General features: G+C 34.6%; 1 protein-coding gene across 1 annotated transcript in view; it reads left to right on the top strand.

Annotated features, from left to right (window-relative positions):
• The window catches only part of TBC1D32 (TBC1 domain family member 32), a 202,970-nt gene that overhangs the window by 66,591 nt on the left and 109,809 nt on the right, over positions 1 to 26,570 (top strand). Inside the window, exons 19-22 of the mRNA XM_077760780.1 lie at positions 308 to 446; positions 4,402 to 4,489; positions 6,305 to 6,423; positions 16,192 to 16,308. Coding sequence (XP_077616906.1) covers positions 308 to 446; positions 4,402 to 4,489; positions 6,305 to 6,423; positions 16,192 to 16,308 — 463 coding nt within the window. The remainder of the gene's footprint in view (positions 1 to 307; positions 447 to 4,401; positions 4,490 to 6,304; positions 6,424 to 16,191; positions 16,309 to 26,570) is intronic.

Here is a 26,570-nt window from a genome sequence, read left to right as displayed (position 1 = left end):
TCTAGGCCCAACAGAATTACAAGAAGAGAAGAGGATGAATTTAAAGCACAGATGAGAGAATCTAGGTGTAAAAAATGCTGATACATTCAGTTAATATTTAATTAAAGTGAAACAAGATTATTGAGCAGAAAATATAAGAATAAAACTCACTATCAAGAGAACCATTACTTTTTAATATATTTTTAAAATATTGAATACATAGCTGTCAATATCTACTCTAAGTATATCAGCAATATTAAGCTGAAATATTTTCTTCTCAGTTCTGAGTATACTAAAGTAATGCATACCTGTCTTTTACATGTTTCAGTATGGCTTGGGAAGAGAATTTGTTAGATGATTTATTAAATTTTGCTGCCACTCCCAAAGGACTACTATTTCTTCAAAGAACAGGTGCCATCAACGAGTGTGTGACATTTATGTTCAACCGATATGCAAAAAAATTACAGGTATGAATTACCATCTGCCACAGGCAAAAAGAATTTTTGTTGCTGTAAAAGCTATTAAGAACATCATTCTGTCTTCTCTGAGTGAAGAGGTTATTAAACCTCAATTAAAAAGCCATATAGCATTGTAATATTTAACTTGATATTATTTCAGGAAAGCATTAGGATTAATGTTGGTACCTATGGATATGTTTACGGGATGGGAAACTAACCAGATGGAATTGAAAAATATAGTTAACCATCCAGATGTGTTATAAATATAACAGCTGGCTGTACTAAAGCTGGGAGGAATTTCAGGAGGAGGAAAAACCCTGTTGGGTTTTAATGTACGTGTTAGTAAGAATTTGGTCCTCACATTAAAAATGAAAGTATTTGTACGTTATTTTTTCAATACTGTTAAATAAAGTGTACAGTATAATTTAGCCCTTTCTCAGAAGTCCATTAAGGTGTATTCAGCTTTTTGCTGTGATGGTATAAATATTCCAGAACTTTTGGGCTTTTTAGGATTACATGTATGCTTTTAAAACTGTCATCTTTGTCTCTGGCAGCTGTTGTATATTGATGTTACTAGGTTATCATGTTGTAAATACCATTTTATTTATTCTTCAGTTCTAATTCCCTGCTTTTGTGTAAGCCTCTAAAACCATAAAAAACTTAAGAGTTTTTGCCTGTGAAGGTAAGTAGTTTTTGAGGGAGGGTCCTGACCATCCCTTCACAAATAAAACCTATGAACATTAGTTCATCACTTTTGACTTTAGGTTTGTATGTGCAGATGTGTTTTTAATTATTCTCATTTAAATGGACCTCAAGTATAGAGAACTTATTTACATGCCTCAGTTTATGGCATACTGTCCTCATCTGTCCATGCAAGATATTGTCTTGATCAATTTTATTCCCTGTCATTTCTGGTTCTCAGTTCCATTTCACTCTGCGTGCATTCCACTATCTCAGGCTTCCATGCTAATATTTCTAATATGTGTAATATCGTGGGATGTATACTTCTTGTCAAGCATTGTCTTAGTCCATTTGGGTTGTTAAAATACCACAGATTGGGTGGTTTATATATAAACCGCAGAAATTTACTGCTCACAGTTCTGGAGGCTGGAAGTCCATGATCAGGATGCCACTGTGGTCAGAGGAGGGCCTCTTCTGGTCACGGATCTTCATTGTATCCTCACACGGATACAGGCTCAGGAGCTCTATGGGGTCTTTTTTATAACAGTACTAATCCCATTCATGAGTTCTCTTCACCTCATGATAAATCAAGGACCCACTTACTGTATCACCTTTGGAAGTTAGATTTCAACATATGAAGTTTGGAGGGGACAGAAACATTCACACTATAGTAAATATTGAAGTTTCTCAGGATTTTAAGTTTACAAAACTGGTCATTTTAATTTGAATTTCTCTGTTGGTGAGTTTGAATCATCTTGTGTGCTAGTTAACTGATTGGGTTTTTATTTTTGTTTTTACATTTTTGAAATATTGAAGTAATTCAAAGACATTTATCTTTCTTATCAGATGCTTGAGACTGTGCATATAAAACTATTGCTATTGTGATAATACAGCTAGGACTAGATGTCACTGTTTTAACACTTATGAATATTAAAAATACCCTAGTTTTCACTCATGAAGACTTTAAGATACAAAATAGATGAATATAAGGGAAGGGAAGCAAAAATAATATGAAAACAGGGAGGGCGACAAAACATAAGAGACTCTTAAATATGGAGAACAGAGGATTGCTGGAGGAGTTGTGGGATGAGGGATTTGCAAAATGGGTAAGGGACATTAAGGAATCTACTCCTGAAATCATTGTTGCACTATATACTAACTTACTTGGAAGTAAATTAAAAAATATTTTTTAAAAAACCCTAGTCTTTATACCACACTGGTTGTTATAATAGAAAACACTGTTCCCTGAACCTCAGTAACTTACAACCATATAATACAATAGTCTAATGGTGCCTTATGCTATTCAAGAATTTTTTTGAAAATTGGGATTCTCCATCATGTTGTAAGAAAGCCACTAGGCCATTTCCTTAATTTTGCTGAAGAGAAAGTAGAGACCCAGGCTTGTTAAATGATCTGCAAATGCTCTCACATCTAGTTACTGACAGCAGTAAGACTCAAGCTCAGATTTGTCTTTCATGAAAGCCTAGTCTTAGTAAAGTGTCTGTAACTTCTGTGAAGTTTTTCTTTGCTGCTTCTTTCTCAGTACTTAGTGTGAATCTAGGAAGCCCCTGTGGCTGCTAATATCTAAATCAGCAGGGTCAATGGGGATGATTGATGAGTAAGGTGTTTATTTAGTTATTATTGAAGAGGGAGAGTGGGGGAAAATAGCCAATCATATTTCTGTGCCTCTCTGTCATCTAACTACAGAATTAATATATGACAAGTTCAATGAAAGTGGAAAATAAGAGTAATAAAAATGGAAAAGGAAGGCAAACTTATGAACACATGAATAGGAAATCAAAGAAATCTAATTCTTTCCCATGGTCTTTTAGTTCCTTTCTACCCCCCTCCCCCCTTTTTTTGCCTTCAAAACTGAATGCACAGTTTATATTTTAAAATTTTGATTAAAACAAGTCCTTTTAAGCACATGTACCCCAATGTTCATAGCAGCACTCTCAACAATAGCCAAAACATGGAAAGAGCCTACGTGTCCATCAATGGACGAATGGATCAAGAAGATGTGGTTTATCTATACAATGGAATACTACATGGCAATGAGAAAGAATGAAATCTGGCCATGTGTAGCAACATGGATGGAACTTGAGGGTGTTATGCTGAGCGAAATAAGTCAGGCAGAGAAGGACAAATATTATATGTTTGCACATATAGCAGGATTAGGAGGAACTTAATGGAGGACCATGGGGGAGAAGAAGGGGGAGATATAGTGGGGGTGAGGGAGAGGCAAACCGTGAGAGACTCTTGAATGCCAAGAACAAATTGAGGACTGATGGGTGTGAAGGGGCGGGGGGAGATGGGCATGGAGGAAGGCACTTTTGGGGATGAGCACTAGGTGTTATATGGAAACCAACCTGACAATAAATATTTGTAAAAAATATATATATATAAAAAAATTAAAAAAAAAATAGAAATACCCAGCAATCCCGCTTATGGGTATCAAAAAAAACAAACAAGTCCTTTTAAAAAAAACAATCCTTTTAATGAAACATTGAAAAAATATAAATTGTGAATGGTTCTCTTTGTTTAGAAATCAACCATTTTATTAATCTACCTAGTCTTGCTGAGATCTAAGGAGGAACATTTTTTATATGTTATTTCCATATTCTGTTTTCTGCCAAGAGTGTTACTTGTGTACTTTACCAGGAATACATGCATAATACTCTGTGACACAGCAAATTGCCCAATGTTTTCTACAACACTTTTTAGAAACTTGTATGTTAATGATGAGTATTCTTTTTGTGTGTGTTTAATATATATATAATTACCTTAGTGGAAAAAACTAACATTTCCTCTAAAAATAATTGCCATTGAGAAGATATAATTTTTTAAGTTCTTTTGATTATTAAAAGTATAGTTTGGCTGACAGTCAATACAGATTTATAAGTGAGGAAACTTATTATTCAAGGACTAACCTAACAAATTAAATAACAACATTTAAAGTTGGAAGGAATGTTAATCTTCATCATGGTCAAAGTCCTTTATTTTATGTATGAAGAGACTGAGACCAAGATTGGGAAGTAACTTGTTCAAAGCAAAAAGCTACTTAATTTTAAGTCTGGGGCCAGAACGTCTATCTGAAATAAGATTGCCCAAAATATTAACTCATTGATAGAGTGTCTGAGTTTGTTTTGCTGCTCATTATCTTTACCTGAAAGAATGTCTAGTATACTAACAAGGAGAATTGTTAACCTACATATAACATGTAAATAAAATATTAGCATTTTATGTTTTCCTTCTTTTCATTGTTCCTTATTTATATTGTTAGATCGGCAGGCATAAAAAGTTTGGCTACGGAGTTTTGGTTACACACATGGCATCAACAGCAGCAGGTGCAGTAGCACTACAGAGTTCAGGTAGGTTTTTTTCTTTTAATCACAATACTAATAATTTTAAATAAAATGAGCAAGCCAATAGAAAATTTAGCTGGCATGATCATTCTCAGGATATTTACTCTGAAGTTCTTTTACCCAAGTTTGGCCTTAGGTAAGGGAAAGTTACAGGGTTTCATTTATCTTTTTTCTTCCGTGAAATTGCAATGGGATTTTTTTCCCTTGAAGTATATATACACAGCCTGTTCCCTTTCCCCAGAACAGTGGAACGTAATGAATTAAACTGAGAAGTACTTGAGTACTTAAGAAATTGTCTTCATCTTCTAAATCCTCTCTCAGTACAGTTGAATCTTACAGGATTTTTTTCCCTCTTAAATCTTACATGATTTCTTAATCCTCGGTTTTAGTGGCCTGTATATGCATCGAAATATACACAACCACAATAGTTTTCATACATACATACTATTTCCTTATTCTTTTTCCTCTTTGGCTTCTTGAAAGCTTAGCTTTTACCACAATTTTTGCAGTCAGCATGTATTATCTACTATGGATTAAATTTTTAAGAAGTTTAACAGTGGGAATTTAATATATCTTAAGGCCAGCTGAACCCTAGACCAGAGATAAGACATAACCTCTAATAGGGATGCTATGGTTATAATTTTCAAAGTTTAGTGTTGGTGAACTAGAACATCACTGACCACAACTGATTCTTTGTATTATGGAATGTGTTTCTTGGAAGAAGTTGTCTTAACACTGAATGACTTATTTTTTCTTCTACTGAGTATAAAATCTAATATATTGCCATACTTAGGGGCATATTACTGGAAGCATTTGGAGATATAATCTCAGATTTTCCTGTTGGTCAAGTCATTAAGCTTCTGATCCTAATACTGTCAAGCTTCTCATGAGAGGATTAATTGCAATTGCTTTATAGGACAAAGGAAGGAACAGTAACATTACTTGAGTTCTTATGATCTCTTAGGGTACTATATTAGGAACTTTCCATATATCATTTCATTGATATTTCATGGTATCCCTCAAATATAACACTATTTCAGTTTTCTAACTGGGGACTTGATGCTCTAAGAAGTCAAGGGATACTACTAAGCTGGCAGATTTATAATTTGAACACTGATATTCTTGTTTCAGAGCTTATTTTTTTTCTTTTCCTAACAGAGGAACCTTTTTGTTCTAATGTTATTATGAACTTACTGATTTAATGATTAGATGTTCTGTTTTACACTTTGTGTAATTTAATTCTTCATAAAATAATAATCAGCCTTAATAATCACTTTCATTTATGCATATAGTACCTGACTCTTGAGAATTTAGACTGTATTGAGCCAAAAGTTGTGTGAAATGAAGAATTGTTTTAAGCATAAGAATTAAAAAAACAGTTAGAATAAGGAACACACTTAAACTCTTTAAGTGCGTACCCTGCCTCCTGATACACACACATACACACATACATGCGTACATGCACATACATACCACCTTTCAGTTGCCTTTCATTGTCGACTCATCTGGAGAGTAAAGTATAAACCTTATTTTTCAGAAAAGTATGGCCAGAAGTTACTGGCCAAGGAATCAATCCGGAAACTCAAAATTCATTTCTCTAGGGAAATAGTCTCTCAGAATTAGTCATTTTATAATAGTTTTAGGAAAATTATATAATTAACAATAGGAGATATAATTTCTACCAAGATTAAAAATTATTTCTTACATAAGTATGTGTCTTTTGTCAGTGAGGACCAATCTTGTCAGAAGGATAATTATATCTTTCTTCCATAATTCCAAGAAATTGTATACTGTAAGTATGATGTATATAATTCTTCTTAGGGTTTATTAATGCACTTATAATTGAATTATGGGCCAATCTGGAGTGTGGAAGAGATGATGTGAGAGTAACCCATCCCAGATCTACTCCAGTGGATCCTATTGACCGGAGCTGTCAAAAGGTAAGAAATGATATGAGTATCTCTCTCAGAAATTAGTTCATCCAGGCTTTATCTATATTCAGTTATAACCAGCAGCTTCTCCTGTTTCTCCTCTCCTTTTTTCATTTCTAATTTTTGTTTTCAAAATAAGTGACTAGAACTACCAGTGTTCCATGGGAGTTATATTTTGCAAGGATTTTTTCCTTTCACAGTATGTTTACTGTCATTTTCCCCTTAGTAAAGAGTGATACATACCACACATGCTATGAAAAAACAACCCTCTCAAAAAAAAACCCCAAAACAAACTAATCAACCAAAGCAAAAAAAAAAAAAAGAAAAGTTTTGCACTTGGGTTTAAATCTAATAGAAAATTGTCAGTATTATCTGAAGCAAGGGTGGGTGAAGAAAAGATGCTATCATTTAGAGTAATGTGCCAAAAAAGAAATTCTGAAGCACCTATACTCTTATAATTCAGTGGCTTTTATATATTTGACATGTTTTGCAAATTTCATGAAGTTATTTGATGATTCCTGCTTTTGACTTTATGGGAGCCTGGGAAAGTTTCAGTGGATGTCATAAAATAATATTAAAAAATCAAATTCTGTTTTCAATAATGATAGGCTTGTTCTCTCCAGTAGAAACAAAAACTCAAGAAAAAGGACTTAAAAAATCTGCTAGTTAAAAGTACTAGAATGGCTAAAAAGAGACAAAAAAAATGGAGAGGAGTAACTAGATGACAAGATTGATAGTTTGAGATTCTTTATTTAATAGACTTTTGCCTGAGGGCAAGTACCAGTTGGTGCACAGATAGAAATCTATACTCTAGTACTCTAATGAAGATTTAGGGGTACACAACAGCTGGAAAATGGAAGGAGGTTTCGGGAAGGCTCTGCACTGGCTGCTTGGAGCCTGCTTGGGATGCTCTCTCTCCCTCTCCCCAATCCATGCTGTCTCTGTCTCTCTCAAAATAAGTAAAACTTAAAAAAAATTCTACAACTAAACACCTTTTGTTTGAAGTAATTTTCTAGATAAGCCTAACAGAATATTTAAAGATGACCAGAAGAACTAGTCAATGAACTTCAGGTAGATCAACAGGAATTATACAATCTGGAGAGCAGAGAGAAAATTAGGCAATACTTCTGTGATTTGTGAGACCATATCCAAAGGCTTAATATGTTTGGTTGGTATATCAGAAATGGAGGAAAGAGAATAGGATAGAAAAGTATTTGAACAGAAGCTGAATTTCCAAATGTCTTAAAAAATGTAAACTTAAAGGTCAAGAAACTTAGTGAATCCCAAGGAAGAATGTTCAAAGAATAAAAATACAAAGGAAACCATAAGGCCCACTTATAGACATACAAACTGCTGAAAACTAAAGAGAAAGAGAAAATCGTGAAAGAATATCGTGAAAGAAAGAAAGAAAGGATACCAGATGGATATTTGGATTTTCAGATTAAAAAGAAACTGCCAAGTAGGTGAATGAGTATAAAAGGCTGTTTTTCTCTTAACTTCTTGTTATAGTACACAGGACTCTTTAAAAGAAAACTGTGCTATATAGTGGGATTTATTTTATACTTAGAGGCAACATATATGAAAGCTCTACCACATGGGGTAAGCAAATAGTATAATGGTATGCGAATCTCTGTGACTTCAAGGTTCTTAAATTTTACATGAAGTGGAACAACATTAATTTTTAATCCCTAGAAAATATTCATATTTCAAATTTAAGGTTGGGATTTGATTCAACTTATTGTGCTTTGAAATAAAGTGTCAGTATAAACTAATAGTTAATTTCAGTTAAAAAAATTGTATACTCTTGTAACTATGAACTGAAAGATCTAGAAATAACTCCTAGCAAACATCTTTAGTGCTTAGCTTGTAGTTCCAAATATTATTCCTTAGGGATTCTGTTTTCTTTGGGGATTTAATTTTACTGTCATTTAAATTATAGGAAATATTAATGTGGCCTTAGTTTATAATGAGGTACACTAAATTTATTTCCAGTCCAGTCACTTCTTACCTTTCTATAGCTGTACTTTGGAGCATGATAGACAATAACAACATGTATATGAATCTACTTCAAACTAAAATTAAAAATTCAGTCCCTCAAATACATTAATCTAATCTTAGGTGTTCAGTAGCCACATGTAGCTAGTCACTGTTGCACATTTCAAATTATATAACATTTTCATCACCACAGAAAGAAAGGTCTACTGGACAGCATTGACCTAGAAAAACCATTAAGTAATAGGCAAAAAGATACAGCCAAAATAAAATTTTAAAACAAACAAAAAGCAAACTCCACAGGGTAGAGATGGAAGAATAAGGGAACAGAAAAATGATGGGAAAAAAGAAAACAAATAGGAAAATAGTAGCCCTAATCAATAAGTGCATTACATGTAAGTGACTAAATAATTAAAATGCAAAGCTTTTGGGTCTTTAGGAATTCCCTTCAAAGAAAAAGCTACTGATAAGTTGACAGTCAATGAATAGAAAAAGAGAGGAAAAACTATACATTAGAAGACCGGAATAGCCATAGTTAATGTCAGAGATAAAGGAAATGAAGTAATCCCAGATTAAGAAACATTTGATTATAATGTAGACATAACAATCATAAATTAGTTATGATCCTAAAAATGAGATAACAGAACATATGAAGTATTAAAATAGCTTAAGGAATGCTATTCTTCTTTCCATGAGTATGGAATGTTTTTCCATTTTTTTGTGTCCTCTTCAATATCTTTCATATGTCTTTGATAGTTTTCAGAGTACAGATTTTTTTTTACCTCTTTAGATTTATTGCTTCATTATTAGTGTATAGAAATGCAACAGATTTCTGCATGTTGATTTTATATCCTGTGACTTTGCTGAATTCATATATTAGTTCTAGCAAGTGTTTGGTGGAGGCTTTCGGGTTTTCTACATAGAGTATCATGTCATCTGCGCATAGTGAAAGTTTGATCTCTTCCTTGCTGATTTGTATGCCCTTTATTTCTTTTTGTTGTCTGATTGCTGAGGCTAAGATTTCTAGTACTATATTAAATTGTAATGTTGAGAGTGGACTTCCTTGTTTTGTTCCTGATTGTAGGGGAAAGGCTCTCAGTTTTTCCCCATTGACAATGATATTAGCTGTGGGTCTTTTGTATATGGCCTTTATGATGTTGAGGTATGTTTCATCTATCCCTACTTTGCTGAGATATGTTCCATCTATCCCTACTTTGCTGAGGGCTTTTCTTTTTTTTTTAATCAAGAATGGATACTTTATTTTGTCAAATACATTTATTATGTCAAAATTGTTCTGCAACTATTGAGAGGATCATATGGTTCTTTTATCCTTTTTGTAATGTGGTGTATCATGTTGATTGATTTGCGAATATTGAACCATCCCTGCAGCCCGGGAATAAATCCCACTTGATCATGGTGAATAATTCTTTTAATGTACTGTTGAATTTGATTTGCTAGTATCTTGTTGAGAATTTTTGCATCCATGTTCATCAGGGATATTGGCCTGTAATTCTCCTTTTTAGTGAGGTCTTTGGTTTTGGAATCAAGGTAATGTCTGCTTCATAGAATGAGTTTGGATTGAGCTAGATGTATTATGCTAAGGGAAATAAGTCTATCAGAGAAAGACAGATATCCTATGACTTCACTCTTGTGTGGAGTTCAAGAAACAAAATAGTTGAATGTATGGGAAGGGGCAGGGGAGGAGAAGAAAGGAAAATGAACCACAAGAAACTCTTAATGATAGAGACAAACTGAGGGTTGATGGAAGGAAGTGGGGGGTGGATATTAAGGAGGGCACTTGTGATGAGCACTGGGTATTGTATGTAAGTGATGAATCCCTGAATTCTACTTCTGAAACCAATATTGCATTGCATATTAACTCATATAAAAAATAAAATTAAAAAATAACAAGGAAGAAACAGGCAGATCTTCAGTAACAATTGAAGATTTTAACATTCCTTTTTCAGTGATTGATATAACACATCTTTCAGTTTGTTCACAGATACATGATATGAATATCACTAATTATCACTTGATATAATTTTCCTTTAGAAACTATATCATATTCAGTGACTGCAGGACACCTATTCTTTTCAAGAGCATTTAGCTCTCTTACCAAGAAAGAGACTTACTGGGCTAGAGTGCAAGTCTACATAAATTTAAAATGATTGGAATAATATTGAGTATGATCTGTGGCCACAGTGAACTTAAGTATCATGAACTAGAAGCTATAAAAATCCTAACCCAAATATTTGGAAATATACCTCTAAATAACACACAGCTCAAAGAAACTACGAGGGAAATTAGGAAATTTTTTAAACTAGAAAATAATAAAATATAAAATTTGTGAATGTAGTTGAAGTAGTGCTGAGGGACATTGAACTGTAATAATAATATTTACAGTAGAAAGAGATGTATAAAATGAATGAGTCAAAGTTTTACTTTAAAAAACTAGAAAAAGAGTAAAGTATACCCAAAACACACGGAAAAAAGGAAATAATAAACATTTGAGCAGAAATCAATAAAACAGAAAAGACAAATGAGAAAAGTAACAAAGCCAAAAGTTGGTTCTTGGAAATGATTATTAAAATAAACCCCTGGCTAGGGGGAAATAAGAGACTGAAGAAAATGAGAGACTGGAAATTAATCAAGAATGAAAGAAGAGTTTCACTGAAGATCCCATAGTTATTAAGGGATAATAAAGGAACATTATGATCAGCTTTATGCTATGAATTAAACAATTAAGATAAAATTGGCAAACTTCTTAAATATGCTTACCAAAAGTGACCCAGTATAAAATAAAAAATCTGAATAGCTATGTATCTGTTAAAGAAATTGAATTCATTATCAAAAAACTTTCCACAGAGAGAACCACATGGTTTCATGGGTGAATTCTATGGAGCTCTTATAGGCGAAAGAACACCAGTCTTACACAAGCTTTTTCAGAAAACAGAGGTGAAAGAATCTGTTTCTAACTTATGTGATGAGGACCAGCATAATATTGACATGGATGAGACAAAACTGCTCCATATATATGTATAAAATTATAAATATTTTAAATTATCAAAAATATGTTAATTATAATTAATATATTATAGTAAAATTAATAAAATATCAAATTGTATATAATAATATATAAAAGAATCATTTTTATGATCTAGTGGAGTTTATTCCAAGCAACAGAAAGTTGGTTTCTCATTCTAAAATTGGACTGTAATTCACTATATTAACAGAATAAAGAAGACTCCTATGATGATTTCACTAGACATGGATACATCATTTGACAAAATTTAATNATATTGGACCTAAAGTCAGTTCACTCTTATTTAACATTGCGGTAGGTCCTAGGACAGTAAGGCCAGGAAAAAAAAATAGAATGCATACAGATTAGAAGGAAAGATGTAAAACTATTTAAAAATGGTTTGATTCTCTCAGCTTAAAAAAACTTGCTGTTATTGGGGCGCCTGGTGGCTCAGTCGGTTAAGCGTCTGACTTCGGCTCAGGTCATGATCTTACGGTTTGTGGGTTCGAGCCCCGCGTCGGGCTCTGTACTGACAGCCAGCTCAGAGCCTGGAGCCTGTTTCAGATCTGTATCTCCCTCTCTCTCTGATCCTCTCCTGTTCTCTCTCTCTCTCTTTCTCTCTCTCTCTCTCTCTCAGAAATAAACATTAAAAAAAAACCAAAAACTTGCTGTTATTAATCACTTTCTGATTTCTCTGTTAGACACTTAAAAATACATTTTTGGTTTAATAAGTATAATCGATGTCTGTCATTCTAAGAACCCCAAATCTTAATTGCTCTTCCTTCAGTATTGTCTACCCTCAGAACCATTTTCCTTCATAGCTTTATATCTACAAGGTAAAATGCAATTCCCATTAGTTTCCTGGAAAATCTTTGTTCTTTGTCATAGAGGATGAAGATAGAGCTCATTCACATAGCACGTCTCCTCCTGCCTACCTGCCTGCTACTTTGCAGCTCTCGTTCTCCTCTCCCTTCACTGTGCTGTATAGTGTCCTCTTCCCAATTCTTCCATCCCTCTCAGTAGTATAGTGAGATCATCAGATCATTTAGAGAACCATTTTAAATGATCTAATAGTGTATTTGTGCTATATTACAGTGTGAGTCCTTGAGGGCAGGGACCATTTCTTCATTCATATTTTTATTCTTAGTATCTGGCATAAGTGTTTGTAAGCAGCCACTGTTAAAATATTTTGAATTAATAAGTAAATCAATGATCATTAACAACCTGAAGGAGTTTTAATTCATAAAAAAGTGTTTGATCTTGGATAATTTTTTTTATGTTTGTTTATTTTGAGAGAGATAAAGCGCAAGCATGGGAGGGGCAGAGAGTATCTCAAGCATTCTCCTCTGTGCCAGCTATGGAGCCGATGTGGGTCTTGAACCTACAAACTGTGAGATTATGACCTGAGCCAAACCAAGTGTTGGATGCTTAACCAACTGAGCCACCCAAGGCACCCATGATCTTGGGTAATTTTAAAATGCTTTAGTCTCGGGATCCCTGGATGGCTCAGTCGGTTGTGCATTTGACTCTTTGATTTTAGCTCAGGTCAGGATCTCATAGTTTGTGGGATTAAGCCCTGTATTGGGTTCTGCATGGACAGCATGAAGTCTGCTTAGGATTCTCTCTCACCCTGTCTCTCTGCCCCTCTGTTGCTAGCTCACTCTCAAAATAAACAAACATTAAAATGCTTTAGTTTCAAAATATATCAAATATTTGATCTTCCATTTGTTTTCTTACCGTTATTTTACAGAACCTCATTTTCTTCAAGACTTTGAAGTAATAGGTTTTGTGCTAACATAAATTTTAGGATAATTAATGTCTGATATTAGTAACATCTTAATGATATTTCTATGGGAACTCGTGATTATATTATAAATATTTTCTTGAATTCTATAAGTACTAATGAAGCAATTACAATTTTAAAGATGTTAATGTCTTTTAAAAATGCTCATTATACCAAAAATGCATTTTTCTCCTAGAAACAAACTGCTGAAATCTTCTCAGGTTTCTTTTAAATTGTTTAGTTTGTTTTGTTCAAATATAATTACTGAATTATTTTTACCTGAAGTTCTGTGTAATTACCTGAAGTTCTATATAAAACCTTATCAGAAGTTTTCATGATTCTCTGTGGTCCAGATTGTTTTATTTCTTAGACGTAGGTAGGGAGGTTTTCATTTTACCCATGGAATTCCTCATGTGCAAATAATACAAAAACTTTCAATATAGTATTGATATGTGATCTGTAAAGACCATGTGCCTTTTTGGACAATGTCAGATGTCCTTAATAAATGTCAAGTGGACATTTATTAAGAATTTCTTGTAAAAAATAAGTTTCTTATGTCTCTCATGGTTATAATAGATGGGAAGGACTCATTTAGGGTGCCTGGGTGGCTCAGTCAATTAAGTGTCAGACTTTGGTTCAGGTTCTGATCTCATGGTTCATGAGTTCAAGCCCCACATGGACAGCAGAGAGTCCACTTCAGATCCTCTGTCTTCCTCTGTCTTTCTCTCTGCATCTCCCCACTCATACACACAGATACACACACAGACACACTCACTCTCTCTCAAAAATAAATAAACATTAAAAGGATAATACATTAGACTCATAACTATCTAAATATTGGATTCATATTAAGGACACTTATAAATTATATACATGTTTAAATTATAAAGCATTTTCTGTTTATTTTTTAGCTTATGTTTTTTATAAATTAAATGAATAATAAAAATATGAAGTCTATCTATCATAATCTTTGTAGTCAACACCTTGGTGATTAGTGAATTTTTCCAAGGTGTTTTTATAAGAGGCCATGAACTCTCTAGTTTCACTGTCATTTATTGTACATTTAATTGATATATTCCTTAAACATCTTTTCCTTGATGCTAGGTTTTTTTTTCTCTATAGTGATCACTTCTTGCATAGTGTTCCTCAGATAAACATTCAGTAAATGGCAACTAGGTTATTAAATTTAGTTATTCTACTTTATGATCACTTTATTGCTATCCAAATGATTCCAGCTTTAAATCATGAATGTGTGGATTATTTTCTTCTTAGAAATAGTTAGAAATTGCATCTTCATTTTATGGAATATTTGTGGGGAAAAAAGGAAGCTTTTTTAGAGTTCATTTTTCATTCTACAACCCTTTGTTAAAACTTACTGTGTTAAATATATTCACTATAACCACCCTTATTTGTAAAGAATATTTCATTTGGCATAAAGGTGGAGGAGGGGATAAAAGGGACTCTACCTTCCAAGTCCTCAAACAAGAACTGTGTAGCAAGGGTGACATTGTTAAACAGTGTCTGAAGATTATACTGGGTTTTAAAATGAGTAACCTAACCATGAAAATAAGAAAATGCAGATTAGTTCTGCTGTCAACTCTCTGATTGCATGTCTTTGGCTAAGTCACTAACTTCTCTGGTCCTTAAGTTTTTCCATCTATTAAATGAGAGATTAACTATTCTTTAAAAATTTCTTGTGTTCTGATTATAGTGAAAATTCTTAGTTTGATTCTCAAATTTTCTGAATCTAGCAAAAAGTTTTTAAAATGACAAGGAAAAAACTTAATAGTTACAAAAAGTAAATTAATGCAATACAAATGAAACCAGTATTGGCAGAATACAAGGCTTCTAGATGTGAATAGAGTTCATTAGAAAGCCTTCTAGAAAAAATGTGGCAAGCTTATGAAGTGGGATACAGAGTAAGTGGGAGGGCAGGAGGACCATGTTGGTAGGCTAAAAAGGTTTACATTTGTGGCAGTCACTTGAAGGAGACCACAGGCAGATTCAATTGACTGAAGTGGTGACTTCCCGCTGAGGGATAATGGGAAAGGAGGCTTTTGACAGTGTGAAGAGAAGAAAGGTATCAATTAGTAAAGTGCCTTGAAAGTCATGCTAAGGAGTTTAGGCTTGATGGGTAGTGATAGGAAACCACTGCATGCTTTTGTGCAGGGGATCCAAATATTCATGTTGCTTTTAGTAAAGTTAAATGAGAATGAGAGCTTAAAAACTTCATGGAGAGATTAATTTATTACGATTGTACCAGAAAATGAGCTGATTTTGATAAGAAAGCCATGACTTTTAAAAATTAACTGTAATATTTAGGTTAGTTGGATTTCCGGTGAATGTAAAGGTTAAAGATAGCCTTATGATCTGAGTGCAAGAATATATAGAACTTACTTATTTTGCTTCAGAGCCCTGAAGTGTTGTTCTCTTATATTTCTGTCAGATCAGTTATTACAATGCAAAGAATGAGAAAGATGGATCATTTCATTTTTTCTAAAAAACAAACTTTTTGGGATGCCTGGGTGGCTCAGTTGGTTGAGCGTTCGACTTTGGCTCAGGTCATGATCTCACAGTCTTTGAGTTCGGGCCCCTGAAGAGCCTGTTTCAGACTCTGGGTCTCCTTCTCTCTGCCCCCTCCCCTGCTCATGCTCATGCTCTCTCTCCCTCCCTCTATCTCTCTAAAAAATAAGTAAACATTAAAATTTTTTTTCACAAGATACAAGACATTTTAACCTTTTCCAACTTCTGTATATTCTGTTACTATTGTTATGTGTTATCAGCACCTAGATTATTGCTGATGTTAACTATTTGGTATTTAATGTGTATATTTCACATTTATCTAGATTAATTAAGCTTATTAAAAAAAATTAACCCTCACAGTTGTAGTCCTATAAACCTATGTTTATGACTCTTTTATGGATGTGGTTGAAAAAAAATGAACCATTTAAATGACTGTTTTCTCTCTTTTCTGCCTAAGTCTTTTCTAGGACTGGTGAACTTCTTACCTTATCCTGCTGTTTATGAGCTGGTAGGCAATCGAGATCTTCCCAATAAAGCAGAATATTCTCTTCGTGAAGTCCCAACATGTGTTATTGTAAGTCATTTTCTTTTAATCTTTACCTTTTATAAATAAGATTTGTAGTACAATGCAGTTTGACAGAAAAAAAGAAACATTATTTAATGGCATTTAAAGGCTGATTTGATTTACCCATGGAATGTCAGCTCTGACTTATGTGTGCCTGGAACTTTTGATCCAGGTCATCTAAAAGTTACAGAACCTACTGGAACACAAAGTTAATGGTCCCCAACCAGGAAAGAAACTTGGCATAAATAGAAACATGTATATGAATGACTTTTAGATGGTTTATATTATTAGTCACACCAGTGTTGCTTCCTCATTGGTTAGGATAATTAGGATTAAACTATATCCAAGGGCTCCATTACATTTTCTGCTTATATTTTAATGAACTACCTATTACTACCCCACGAGGGCAGTATATACATATTTATTTGAGACTTTTTTCATATTCATACTCCTAAATGGGTAACTTGTTTTAATCATTTAGAGAGATTTAATTCTTCATCTTTGGGTAAGTTTATGATTTAAACACACAAAATAATGTATATTTGTGCATTCATAAAGACTTAATTAACACTGAAATTCTATTAATAATTCTTTTTTTCTGGTTACTTTGTCCTGTGTGTTATTGTTTTTTCTATAGTTTTGCCCATTTGAATACTTAATTCTTTTTAACCCTAAACATTTTTAAATTTTATTAAATGTTTATTTATTTTTGAGAGAGAGAGACAGAACGTCAGCAGGGAGGGGCAGAGAGAGAGACACACACAGAATCTGAAGCAGACTCCAGGCTCTGAGCTGTCAGCACAGAGCCTAACATGGGGCTGAAACTCAAGGACTGTGAGATCATGACCTAAGCCAAAGTCGGACACTCAACTGAGCGAGCTACCTGGGAGCCCCTAAACCTTTCATTTTTTAAAACTTCATCTACTCTGGGAGTTTTTTTTGATAATTTTATGAATGAAATATAAAGATAGATACTTCTGTCATTGAGTTTTTAATTTATATTTTCTTTTCCCTTGAGTGTTTCAATTTTATCTTGTGCTTACTTGTATCTTAGCACTTAAATAGTTTTACAGTTGACCATTTAGGTGTTCTGTCTTCCTTACGACACTGTGAGTGCCTGAGAACAAGTAGGACATCATAGTCATCCTTAGCATCTAGCACATAGATGTCCAGTAAATGGTTTTCAAAAATTTTCATAAAATTATTGCCTTTGTTGAAATCAATTATGGGAAACAAATGCAAATTAGTTGCATTATTTAATCTAGAACAATGGCTTGGATGTTTGTTCTCAAGTTTTCATGGATATCTGCAGTGCATATTCAAAGATTATTTTTTCACTTTGGGAAAGTTTTGTCTTTTAGTCTTAAAACACTTAGCTGCAGATAGTTTTGTTATTCTACTTCTCCCAATGGATATTACATTTTAACCATGTAGAAAAATAGCTACTTCCCATCACTCAAACATGTTTAAACTCTCCTATTAAAAACAAAGAACAACTTCCTTGACCTGTGTCTTCTTTTAGCTGCTATCCTATGGTTTTTTTCCTCCTTCCCTCCCTTTCTCACCTCCCACCCCCCTAAAAAAAACTTCTTGAAAAAATAATTATACTTGAAGTCTCTACTTCTTTCTCTTCTGTCACCTCTGGAAAGTATTGTAATCTGGCATCTTGTTCAACTACTTAACTGAAATTTTTCTGCCAAAAGTCACCAATAAATCCATAATTCCCTAATCCAGTGGGACCCCCCCCCCCTTTCCTTTAACTGAAGGTGGTAATCTTGCAGCTTTGGGCACAGTTGATCCACTGCTCCTTTCCACTCTCTCCTGTGACTGTGGCACTTCTTCTGGTTCTCTTCCAGGTTCTCTGGTCTCTTCTGTATAGTATCCTTTGTGGAGACTTCCTTTGTGTTCTCTTCCTTTGTCTTCTGTCCTCCAGATTGATTTTATCCAATACTGTGCTTTAGTTGTCTACTGACAGCTCTCTAACTTATGTTGCTCACCTCTCTCAGATCTTTACTCAGATTTCTACCAGATAATGGACATCTGGAAAACTCATGGACATCTTAGTCTTAACCACTTCTATAACTGAATATAATTTTTTTCTACCCAAAATCAATTCTATTTCCTATTTTCCTATCTCAGCATATGGCACCATCTTCACAGGTGATTGAGCTAGAAACCTGGAAGTCATTGTTGACTTCTTTCTATATATGCAATCAATCACCATTTATAGATCGTCACCTCCCTAATAACTAGATCTTGTTTACTTTTTTTCTATTCCTATTAAGGCCACCTTAGCTCAGACCCTCCTTCCTTCCTTCCTTCCTTTCCTTCCTTCCTTCCTTCCTTCCTTCCTTGTCAAGTTAGCTAACATACAGTGTAGTCTTGGCTTCAGGAGTAGATTCCTGTGATTCATCACTTAGATACAATGGCCAGTGCTCATCCCAACAAGTGCCCTCCTCAATGCCCATCACCTGTTTTCCCTACCCCACCCCCAGTCCTCCACCCCCATCAACCCTCAGTTTTTTCTCTTTATGTAAGAGTCTCTTATGGTTTGCCTTTCTCTCTGTTTGTTATCTTATTTTTCCTTCCCTTCCCCTTTGGTCATATGTTAAGTGTCTTAAATTCTACATATGATTGAAATCGTATGATATCTGTCTATCTCTGACTGCCTTATTTTGCTTAGCATAATACCATTCACATTGTTGCAGGTGGCAAGATTTGATTCTTTTTCATTGCTGAGTAGTATTCTCTTGGGTATATAAACCACAATTTCTTTATCCATTCATCAGTTGATGGACATTTGGGCTCTTTCCATAGTTTGGCTATTGTTGAGAATGCTGCTATAAATGTTGGAGTACATATGCCCCTTTGAATCAGCACTTTTGTATCCATCCTTTGGATAAATTCCTAGTAGTGCAATTGTTGGGTTGTAGGGTAGTTCTAGTTTTAATTTTTTAAGGAGGCTCCACACTGTTTTCCAGAGCGGCTGCACCAGTTTGCCCTCCCACCAACAGTGCAAAAGTTTTCCCTTCTCCACATCCTCACCAACATTTGCTGTATCCTGAGTTGCTGATTTTAGCCACTCTGACTGGTGTAAGGTGGTATCTCAATGTGGCTTTTATTTGTATTTCTCTGATAATGAGTGATGTTAAACATCTTTTCATGTGTCTGTTAGCCATGTGGATATATCTTCTTTGGAAAAGAGTCTAGTCATGTTTTCCACTCATTTCTTCACTGATTATTTGTTTTTTTGGGTGTTAAGTTTGGTAAGTTCTTTATAGAATTTTGATACTAACCCTTTATCTGATATGTCACTGGCAAATATCTTTTCCCATTCCAATGGTTGCCTTTTAGTTTTGTTGATTATTTTCTTGGCCGTGCAGAAACTTTTTATCTCAATGAGGTCTCAATAGTTCATTTTTGCTTTTATTTCCCTTGCCTTTTGAGATATGTCAAGTAAGAAGTTGCTGCAGCCAAGGTCAAAGAGGTTGCTGCTTGTTTTTTCCTGTAGGATTTTGATGGTTTTCTGTCTTGTCCATTTTGAATTTATTTTTGTGGTGGTATAAGAAAGTTCAGACCCTCATTTCTTGTTTGGATTACTTCAGTGTGATCCTGTTTTTTTCCCCTAGTCTCAACCTGTAACTTATCTTCATGCTAATTTATTTTCAAAGTGATCCTTTAGAAATGAAAACTTGATGCAGTAATTATATTTAAAATCTTTGCTGATTTCCCTTTACCTCCATGTGTAGTTCTGTTCTTTTGCATGACATACAGCTTCTCCTTTTTTCTCAAAGCCGCCTTTTTTCTTTTGTCACATTCTATTCTCTGACCTCCAGAATGTTTGGACAGTTTCTTCGTTTCTCTGGAATCTGGAAGCTATATAACCTTGCCTTTTGACTAGAAAGTATCTCCTCATTTTACATGCTTTACTCTTTCTGTGACGTCTTCTCATATGTCACATTATTTTATAATTATTTTTGCATTTGTCTCTCCTAGTTCCATGAGAAGAGGAACTATATTTTATCTTTTGCCTTGAAAGTTTAGCAAGTTGGTGTTTTTATTTTTCTTTTGCTACTGTGGGCATGGTAGGTTCTCAGTAACTTCACTGTTTAATTAATAATTTATTGACTCTTAGTGAGTTTGGCTTTTCTTAGGCTTTATTTAAAAGAATTTAAATTCAGTATCTGTCTCTTTTCTTTGGGAGTTTCATGGCATGAACCTTAGGAAGTTAAACTGAGGAGCTCTGTGTGTGTGTGTGTGTGTGTATGTGCGTGTGCACACGCGCGCATAGAGAGGGGGCTTTCTTTGCTTTCTTTTGTGGACACTTTCAAACTTAAAAAAAAATGGTATGAACTCCATTATACCCAACACTAAAACTGCAGCTTTTATCAGCATTCTGTCAATGTCCCTACTTGAGTCCAGTTTTCTTTATGCCTGCATTTTGTTTGTTTGTTTCCTGGAGAATTACAGAGCATATTTTGTGCATAATGTCATTTTATCTGTAAATAAATTAGTATGCATTCTAACTAATAAGGACCTCTGGGTTTTTTGTTTTGTTTTTGCTTTTGTTTGAATTACTGCCTTGTAAATCCTTGTGGCTTTAATCATATCCAAGATGTTAACTATAATCCCTTAATATTATCTAATAAGTGGTCTATTTAAGTTGCCTTTTTATCAAAGATATCTTTTTTTTTTTTTTTCTTTTCACGGTTGGTCACGTCATGATCTAAACAAAATCCAAAAGTTGTATTTAGTCATTAGGTCTATTACATCTTTTATTCTAAAACTGTTCTGTTTCCATGCCCTTGATTTATTGGAAAAACTGGTTATTTGTCCTGGGTTGCATTGATTTAGTATTTCACTAAGAGATGTAAACTGGTGATTCTAGTTCTGCCATTCTTTTGTATTTAACTTGAATTATTTAATAAAGGAAAACCTGAAAAAGTTTTTTTTGGGAGTATTAGAATAAATGCTTGACTGTTTATAAATTCTCAGAGTAGTGAATTGGTGCTCTATTAATCTCCAAAAGGGATATTTTATTATTATTACTATGATGAGCTTCTAGTTTTTATATACATGTTTCAATCCAGTGAAGTCATTATTGCTTGATTTAAAGTTTATTATTTATTTGGAGAGAGAGAGAGAGGGAAGGAGAAAGAGAGAGAGAAAAAGCAGGAGGGGGCTGAGAGAGCAGGAGAGAGGGAATCCCAAGTAGAGATTCTCAACACAGGTCTGAAACCCACAAACCATGAGATCATGATCTGAGCTGAAATCAAAAGTCAGATGCTTAGCTGACTGAGCCACTCAGGTGCCCTAGTCATTATTGCTTTTGATATTAAGATGTTCCTTTGACTACTGAGCCCTTTTGACATGTACTTAATTCTGTTTGATATATTTCTTTCTTATATAAGATGTTCCAGGCTCATTGTATACATTTTCTAGCTCAGATCTGGCATCCACCATCTTCAGAGTTGTTCCTTTTATTAGGAATTGCTAGTTAGAAACTATAACTTGTAACCTAGAAATATTCATTGTTTAGGGTTGTCATTATTTCTGGTCCTTTTAGGGGATAGCTGAGGAGAAATTTTTTTTTAAGTTTATTTATTTTGAGAGAGCATGAGCAGGGAAGGAGTAGGAGAAGAGAGAGAGAATCCCAAGCAGGCTCCACGCTGTTAGCACAGAGCCTGATAGGGGCTCCATCTCACGAACCATTAGATCATGACTTGAGCTGAAATCAAGAATTGGACGCTTAACTGACTGAGCCACCCAGGTGCCTTAGTATTTATTTGTTTTTTTTTTAAAGAGAAACTCCTCATGAGCCTAATATTTTTTCATATATTTTTCTTTTACTAAAAAGCTTGGTTACTAATGACATGAACAAAACTACTTTATAATAGTTTCAGAATAAAATAAGATTAATGCATACATATTGACAATTTGTTTCAGTTAATTTTATCCTTAGAATATATGCCACCAGGGATTTACAATCAAAATACAATATTTTAAAGCACTTGAAGTAAATAAGTCTCTACTCTGCCTGGTTATGCCATTAACTTGATAGATTTGTTTTAGAATGTTTTAAATTGAGAGGTTGTTTTACCTTTTCTTTTGTCTTAATTTTGTTTTTTCACTTGTTATATGGTTAATGTTCTTTTAAAGTATGTGACTCTAATATATAATAAGGTGTATTCACGGAATGTGCTTACATATCCCCTTTGTTCTTTCTCCCCATATGTTTTGATTTTCACTGTATAGCCACTAACTGTGTGTAGCTATTTAAATTTATATTAATTACAACTAAATAAAGTTAGAAATTTTTTTCCTTTAATTACTGTCAGCACTTTAGGATTTCATGTGCACACTAGCCATAGATGGCCAATGGCTACCACATTAGACAGCACAGAGAGAGAACATTTACATTATTGCAGAAAGTAGTATTTTATAGCATTGCCTTATAGCTAACACTTTTTGTTCCTTTTTGGTTTATCTTTCAACTGTTACTTTAATAAAGAATATATTTTCTTCCCCTTCAGACTTAAGCAAATGATAGTATGCTATAAACACTGTCCTGTCTCTGCAATTTTCTTTTAATTTTGTATCTTTGAGATTACTATATAGATATATAGAGAGCTCTTCCCTTACCTTTTTTTTTTAATGTTTTATTTAATTTTGAGAGAGAGAGAGAAAGCATGAGCAGGGGAGGGTCAGAGAGAGAGGGAGACACAGAATCCGAAGACAGGCTCCAGGCTCTGAGCTGGCAGTCAGCACAGAGCCTGACGTGGGGCTCGAACCCACGAACCATGAGATCATGACCTGAGCCGAAGTCGGACGCTTAACTGACTGAGTCATCCAGGTGCCCCTTCCCTTATCCTGTTTTAACAAAGGCATAGTATAGTGGTGTATGGATGTGCTGGGTTTTATACATCCATCTACTGGTGGACAATTGGGTTCTTTAAGTTTTTGTTATTGTAAGTTATGCCTCAATTAATAGCTTGGCTTATATTTATCATATTTACCAGTATGCCTATATATATTTTTCTTTTTTTTTTTTTCCATTGCTGCATAATAAATTGCCACAAACTTGGCATATGAAAACTACCCATTTATCAGCTCCCAGTGTTGCATGTCAGAAGTCCAGCACTATGTGTCTGGGTTTTCTGCTCAGAGTATTATAAGCCTGAAATCAAGATGTTGGCCAGACTAAGTGCTTATCCGGAGGCCCTGGGGAAAAATTCAATTCCAAATTAATTATGAGGAGAGCAAAATTTCTTAGGTTGTAGGACTGAAGTGCCTGGTTTCCTGCTGGCACTTGGAGACCAAATGTTGCTCCTGGAGCTCTGTACTATGGCCTCCTTCCTATTTCAGCTGTGAACAACCTCCTTCATGTGAAATTGCTCTCATGCTTTGAGTCTCTTTGACTTTCTTTTCTGTGAGCGGCCTGAGACAATTCTTTGCTTGTAAATGGCTCCTGTGATAATATCAGAGCCACTCTGTTAATCTTTTTTAAAATTTTTTTGTAAGAGAGAGTGCACGAGCAGTGGAGGGAGGGAAGGAAGAAGGGGGGGGAGGGAGAGAGAGAGAGAGAGAGAATCTTAAGCATACTTCATGCCCAGCACAGAATCCAACATGGGGCTTAATCTTACAACCCTAACCTGAGCTGAAATTGAGTTGGATGCTTAACTAACTGGGCTGCCTAGGTGCCCTGGTAATCTCCTATTTTAAAATCAATTAAGGAATTCTGCAAAAATCTCTTCACAGTAATACATGAACTAATATTTATGGCCTGAGAATCTTGGGGCCATCTTAAACTCTGTCTATTCTAGTATTGTTGGGCTCGATTTCTAGAAGTGAGATCATTGGTTTGAAAGGTAAATTCATTTGTAATTTTCATATGTATCACTAGATTTTCATCCACAGAGAATAATCCTCTGCTTTCCTATCACTAAGATATTATAGTGACTGTTTTCTAGCAACCTTAATAAGAAGTTTATGTGATCAGACATTGATGTGTCTGACAGGAGAAAATAAGTATTAGTATATGTTTTTCTCATGAACTGAACATTTTTCATATGCTTAATGGCAATTGACTTCTTTTCGAAGGTCGTTCAGTTTATTTTTACTATTTTTCTATTTGTGTTCTCTTTCTTAGTTTTAAGGAATTCATTATATTTTAGGGATGTTAGGCCTTAACTTCTCATGATTTCATATCAACTGTCTACGAACACTCTAGGCCCTGCAAACAACTCTCAAGTTGGACTTTTGTAAATTAAAGGTCAATGACACAAAATACTCTTTCCTTCTAACACATACATCTTTGATTGCTTTTCAGTTCCTATCACTTGATTTGCAGTTATAGAAGTGATATATTGGGTAGGAAACCTTCAGTTATTGGAGAAACTCAGTTTGAATTAGTTTCAGTAGAAGAGGAAATTTATTGACCTACATAAGGTAATTTATTGACTCATAATTTCCAGATCTAAACAACATCTGCAGCTTATGTGGTGGCAGGGTAAGAGATAGCTGGGAAACATAGATGCCAGTACAAGTGACAGGAGTAATCCATGTTCCTAACAAGAGGTGATAGCTGATTATAGTTCCCTTAGCATAACTGAGGAGTATAAACAATGAATTAACCCAAGGAAGAACTTGCTAATTGTTGGAGCTGATTAAAAGTGGGATGGACGACCTTGGGATTCTATGAGTTTCTCATCCTAAATTATTTTTGGTGGAGATAATGCAAATTAGATCCAAGAACCTTTGGATGGTTGTAGTACATGATCTTTCAGCTCTTTTTCAATGATCAGAATATGTTTGCGGTACTTAGCATAATGCTTGGCACAGAGTAGATGTGCAGTATATGCTAAATAAAATATTTGTGGACTTCATTATATCACTGGTACAAAACAAAAAACAAGGACCAGTGGAAATAGAAGTAGTCAGGTCCACATCTGTCTGCCTTTCTATGTCCTCCTGTCCTTCTACTGCCTTCTATCTAGGCTTGGAAGCTGTACATAGTGTAGTGGTTAAAAGATTGCATTCTGAAGCCAGACTGCCTGGATTAGATTCCTGGTTCTGCCTTTTATAAGCTATGTTTGACCTCAGACAAGATAAAATTTAATTTTCTGTTAAAAGACGGCAGTAATATTCCTATCCCAGAGTTGCTGTGAGATTTAAATGAAATATAAAAGTTTAAATCACTGCTTGGCATATAAAACATGGTATATAATTGTCTGCTGTAATTATCATTAGTGTTTTCTTCTCCAGATGGTGTTCTCCATGGGAGAGTCAGTGGGACTACCTGTCACTCTATACTGACGTCTTCACTGTCTCCCCTTATCATTGTTTCCTAGAGCTGCCATAACAAATTCCACAAACTGTGTGGCTGAAAACAACAGAAATTTATTCTGTTATAGTTCTAGAGTCAAGATGTCTAAAATCAAGGTGTTAAAGGGCCACATTCCCCCCAGAGACTCCAGCAGAGAATCCTTCTTTGCCTCTTCCAGCTTCTGGCTGTTCCAGGCATTTCCTGTCTTATTGCTGCATAAGTCCAGTTTCTGCCTCCATCTTTACAAGGCTTTCTCTTTTCTCTGCCTTAAATTTCCCTTTGTCTTTTCCTTATAAGGATGTTTTTAACAATCTTAAGGCCTACCTGTGTTAATCTAGGATGATTTTAGAATTCTTAATTACTTCTGGAAATACTTTTCCAAATAAGGTAACAATCATAGGTTCTGTAGATTACAGTGTGGACATATCGTTTTTGGGGGGTCATAGTTTAACTCAGTATGACACCAATTGGGAGAGTGGCCTTTTCCTCTACCTCCCTGCTGTAGACTGAATGTATAGCCCCAAAATTCATGTATTGAAACTTAATCCCTAATGTGATATCTGGAAGTGGGCCTTTAGGAGGTGATTAGGGCCTTAAAAAAAAAAAAAGACTACAGGGAAATTCCTCATCTTTCTGCCATGTGAGGGTACAGTGAAAATATGACTGTGAACTAGAAAGTGGATCCTTGCCAGACAAAAAATCTTCTGGTGTCTTGATTTTTGGACTTCTCAGCATCCAGAACTATAAGAAATAAAATTTTTGTTGTTTATAAGCCACACAGCCTATGGTACTCTATTATAGTGGCCAGAATGGACTAAGACTTCTCTCACTTGAAAAATCCCAAGGAAAAACCTTAAAGGTTGAGTTTTGTATATAGATGTTCATGGGCTAACCAGTCACAAGCCGCTTCTAGTGGTGCAGGTGCAGGAGTATTGGCATTTTGACT

The sequence above is a fragment of the Crocuta crocuta genome, unplaced genomic scaffold (genome assembly GCF_008692635.1).
Source record: "Crocuta crocuta isolate KB4526 unplaced genomic scaffold, BGI_CrCroc_1.0 scaffold305, whole genome shotgun sequence".
NCBI classification, from domain to species: domain Eukaryota; kingdom Metazoa; phylum Chordata; class Mammalia; order Carnivora; family Hyaenidae; genus Crocuta; species Crocuta crocuta.
The sequence above is the reverse complement of the archived record's forward strand: the minus strand, read 5'-3'. Positions and strand labels throughout refer to the sequence as shown.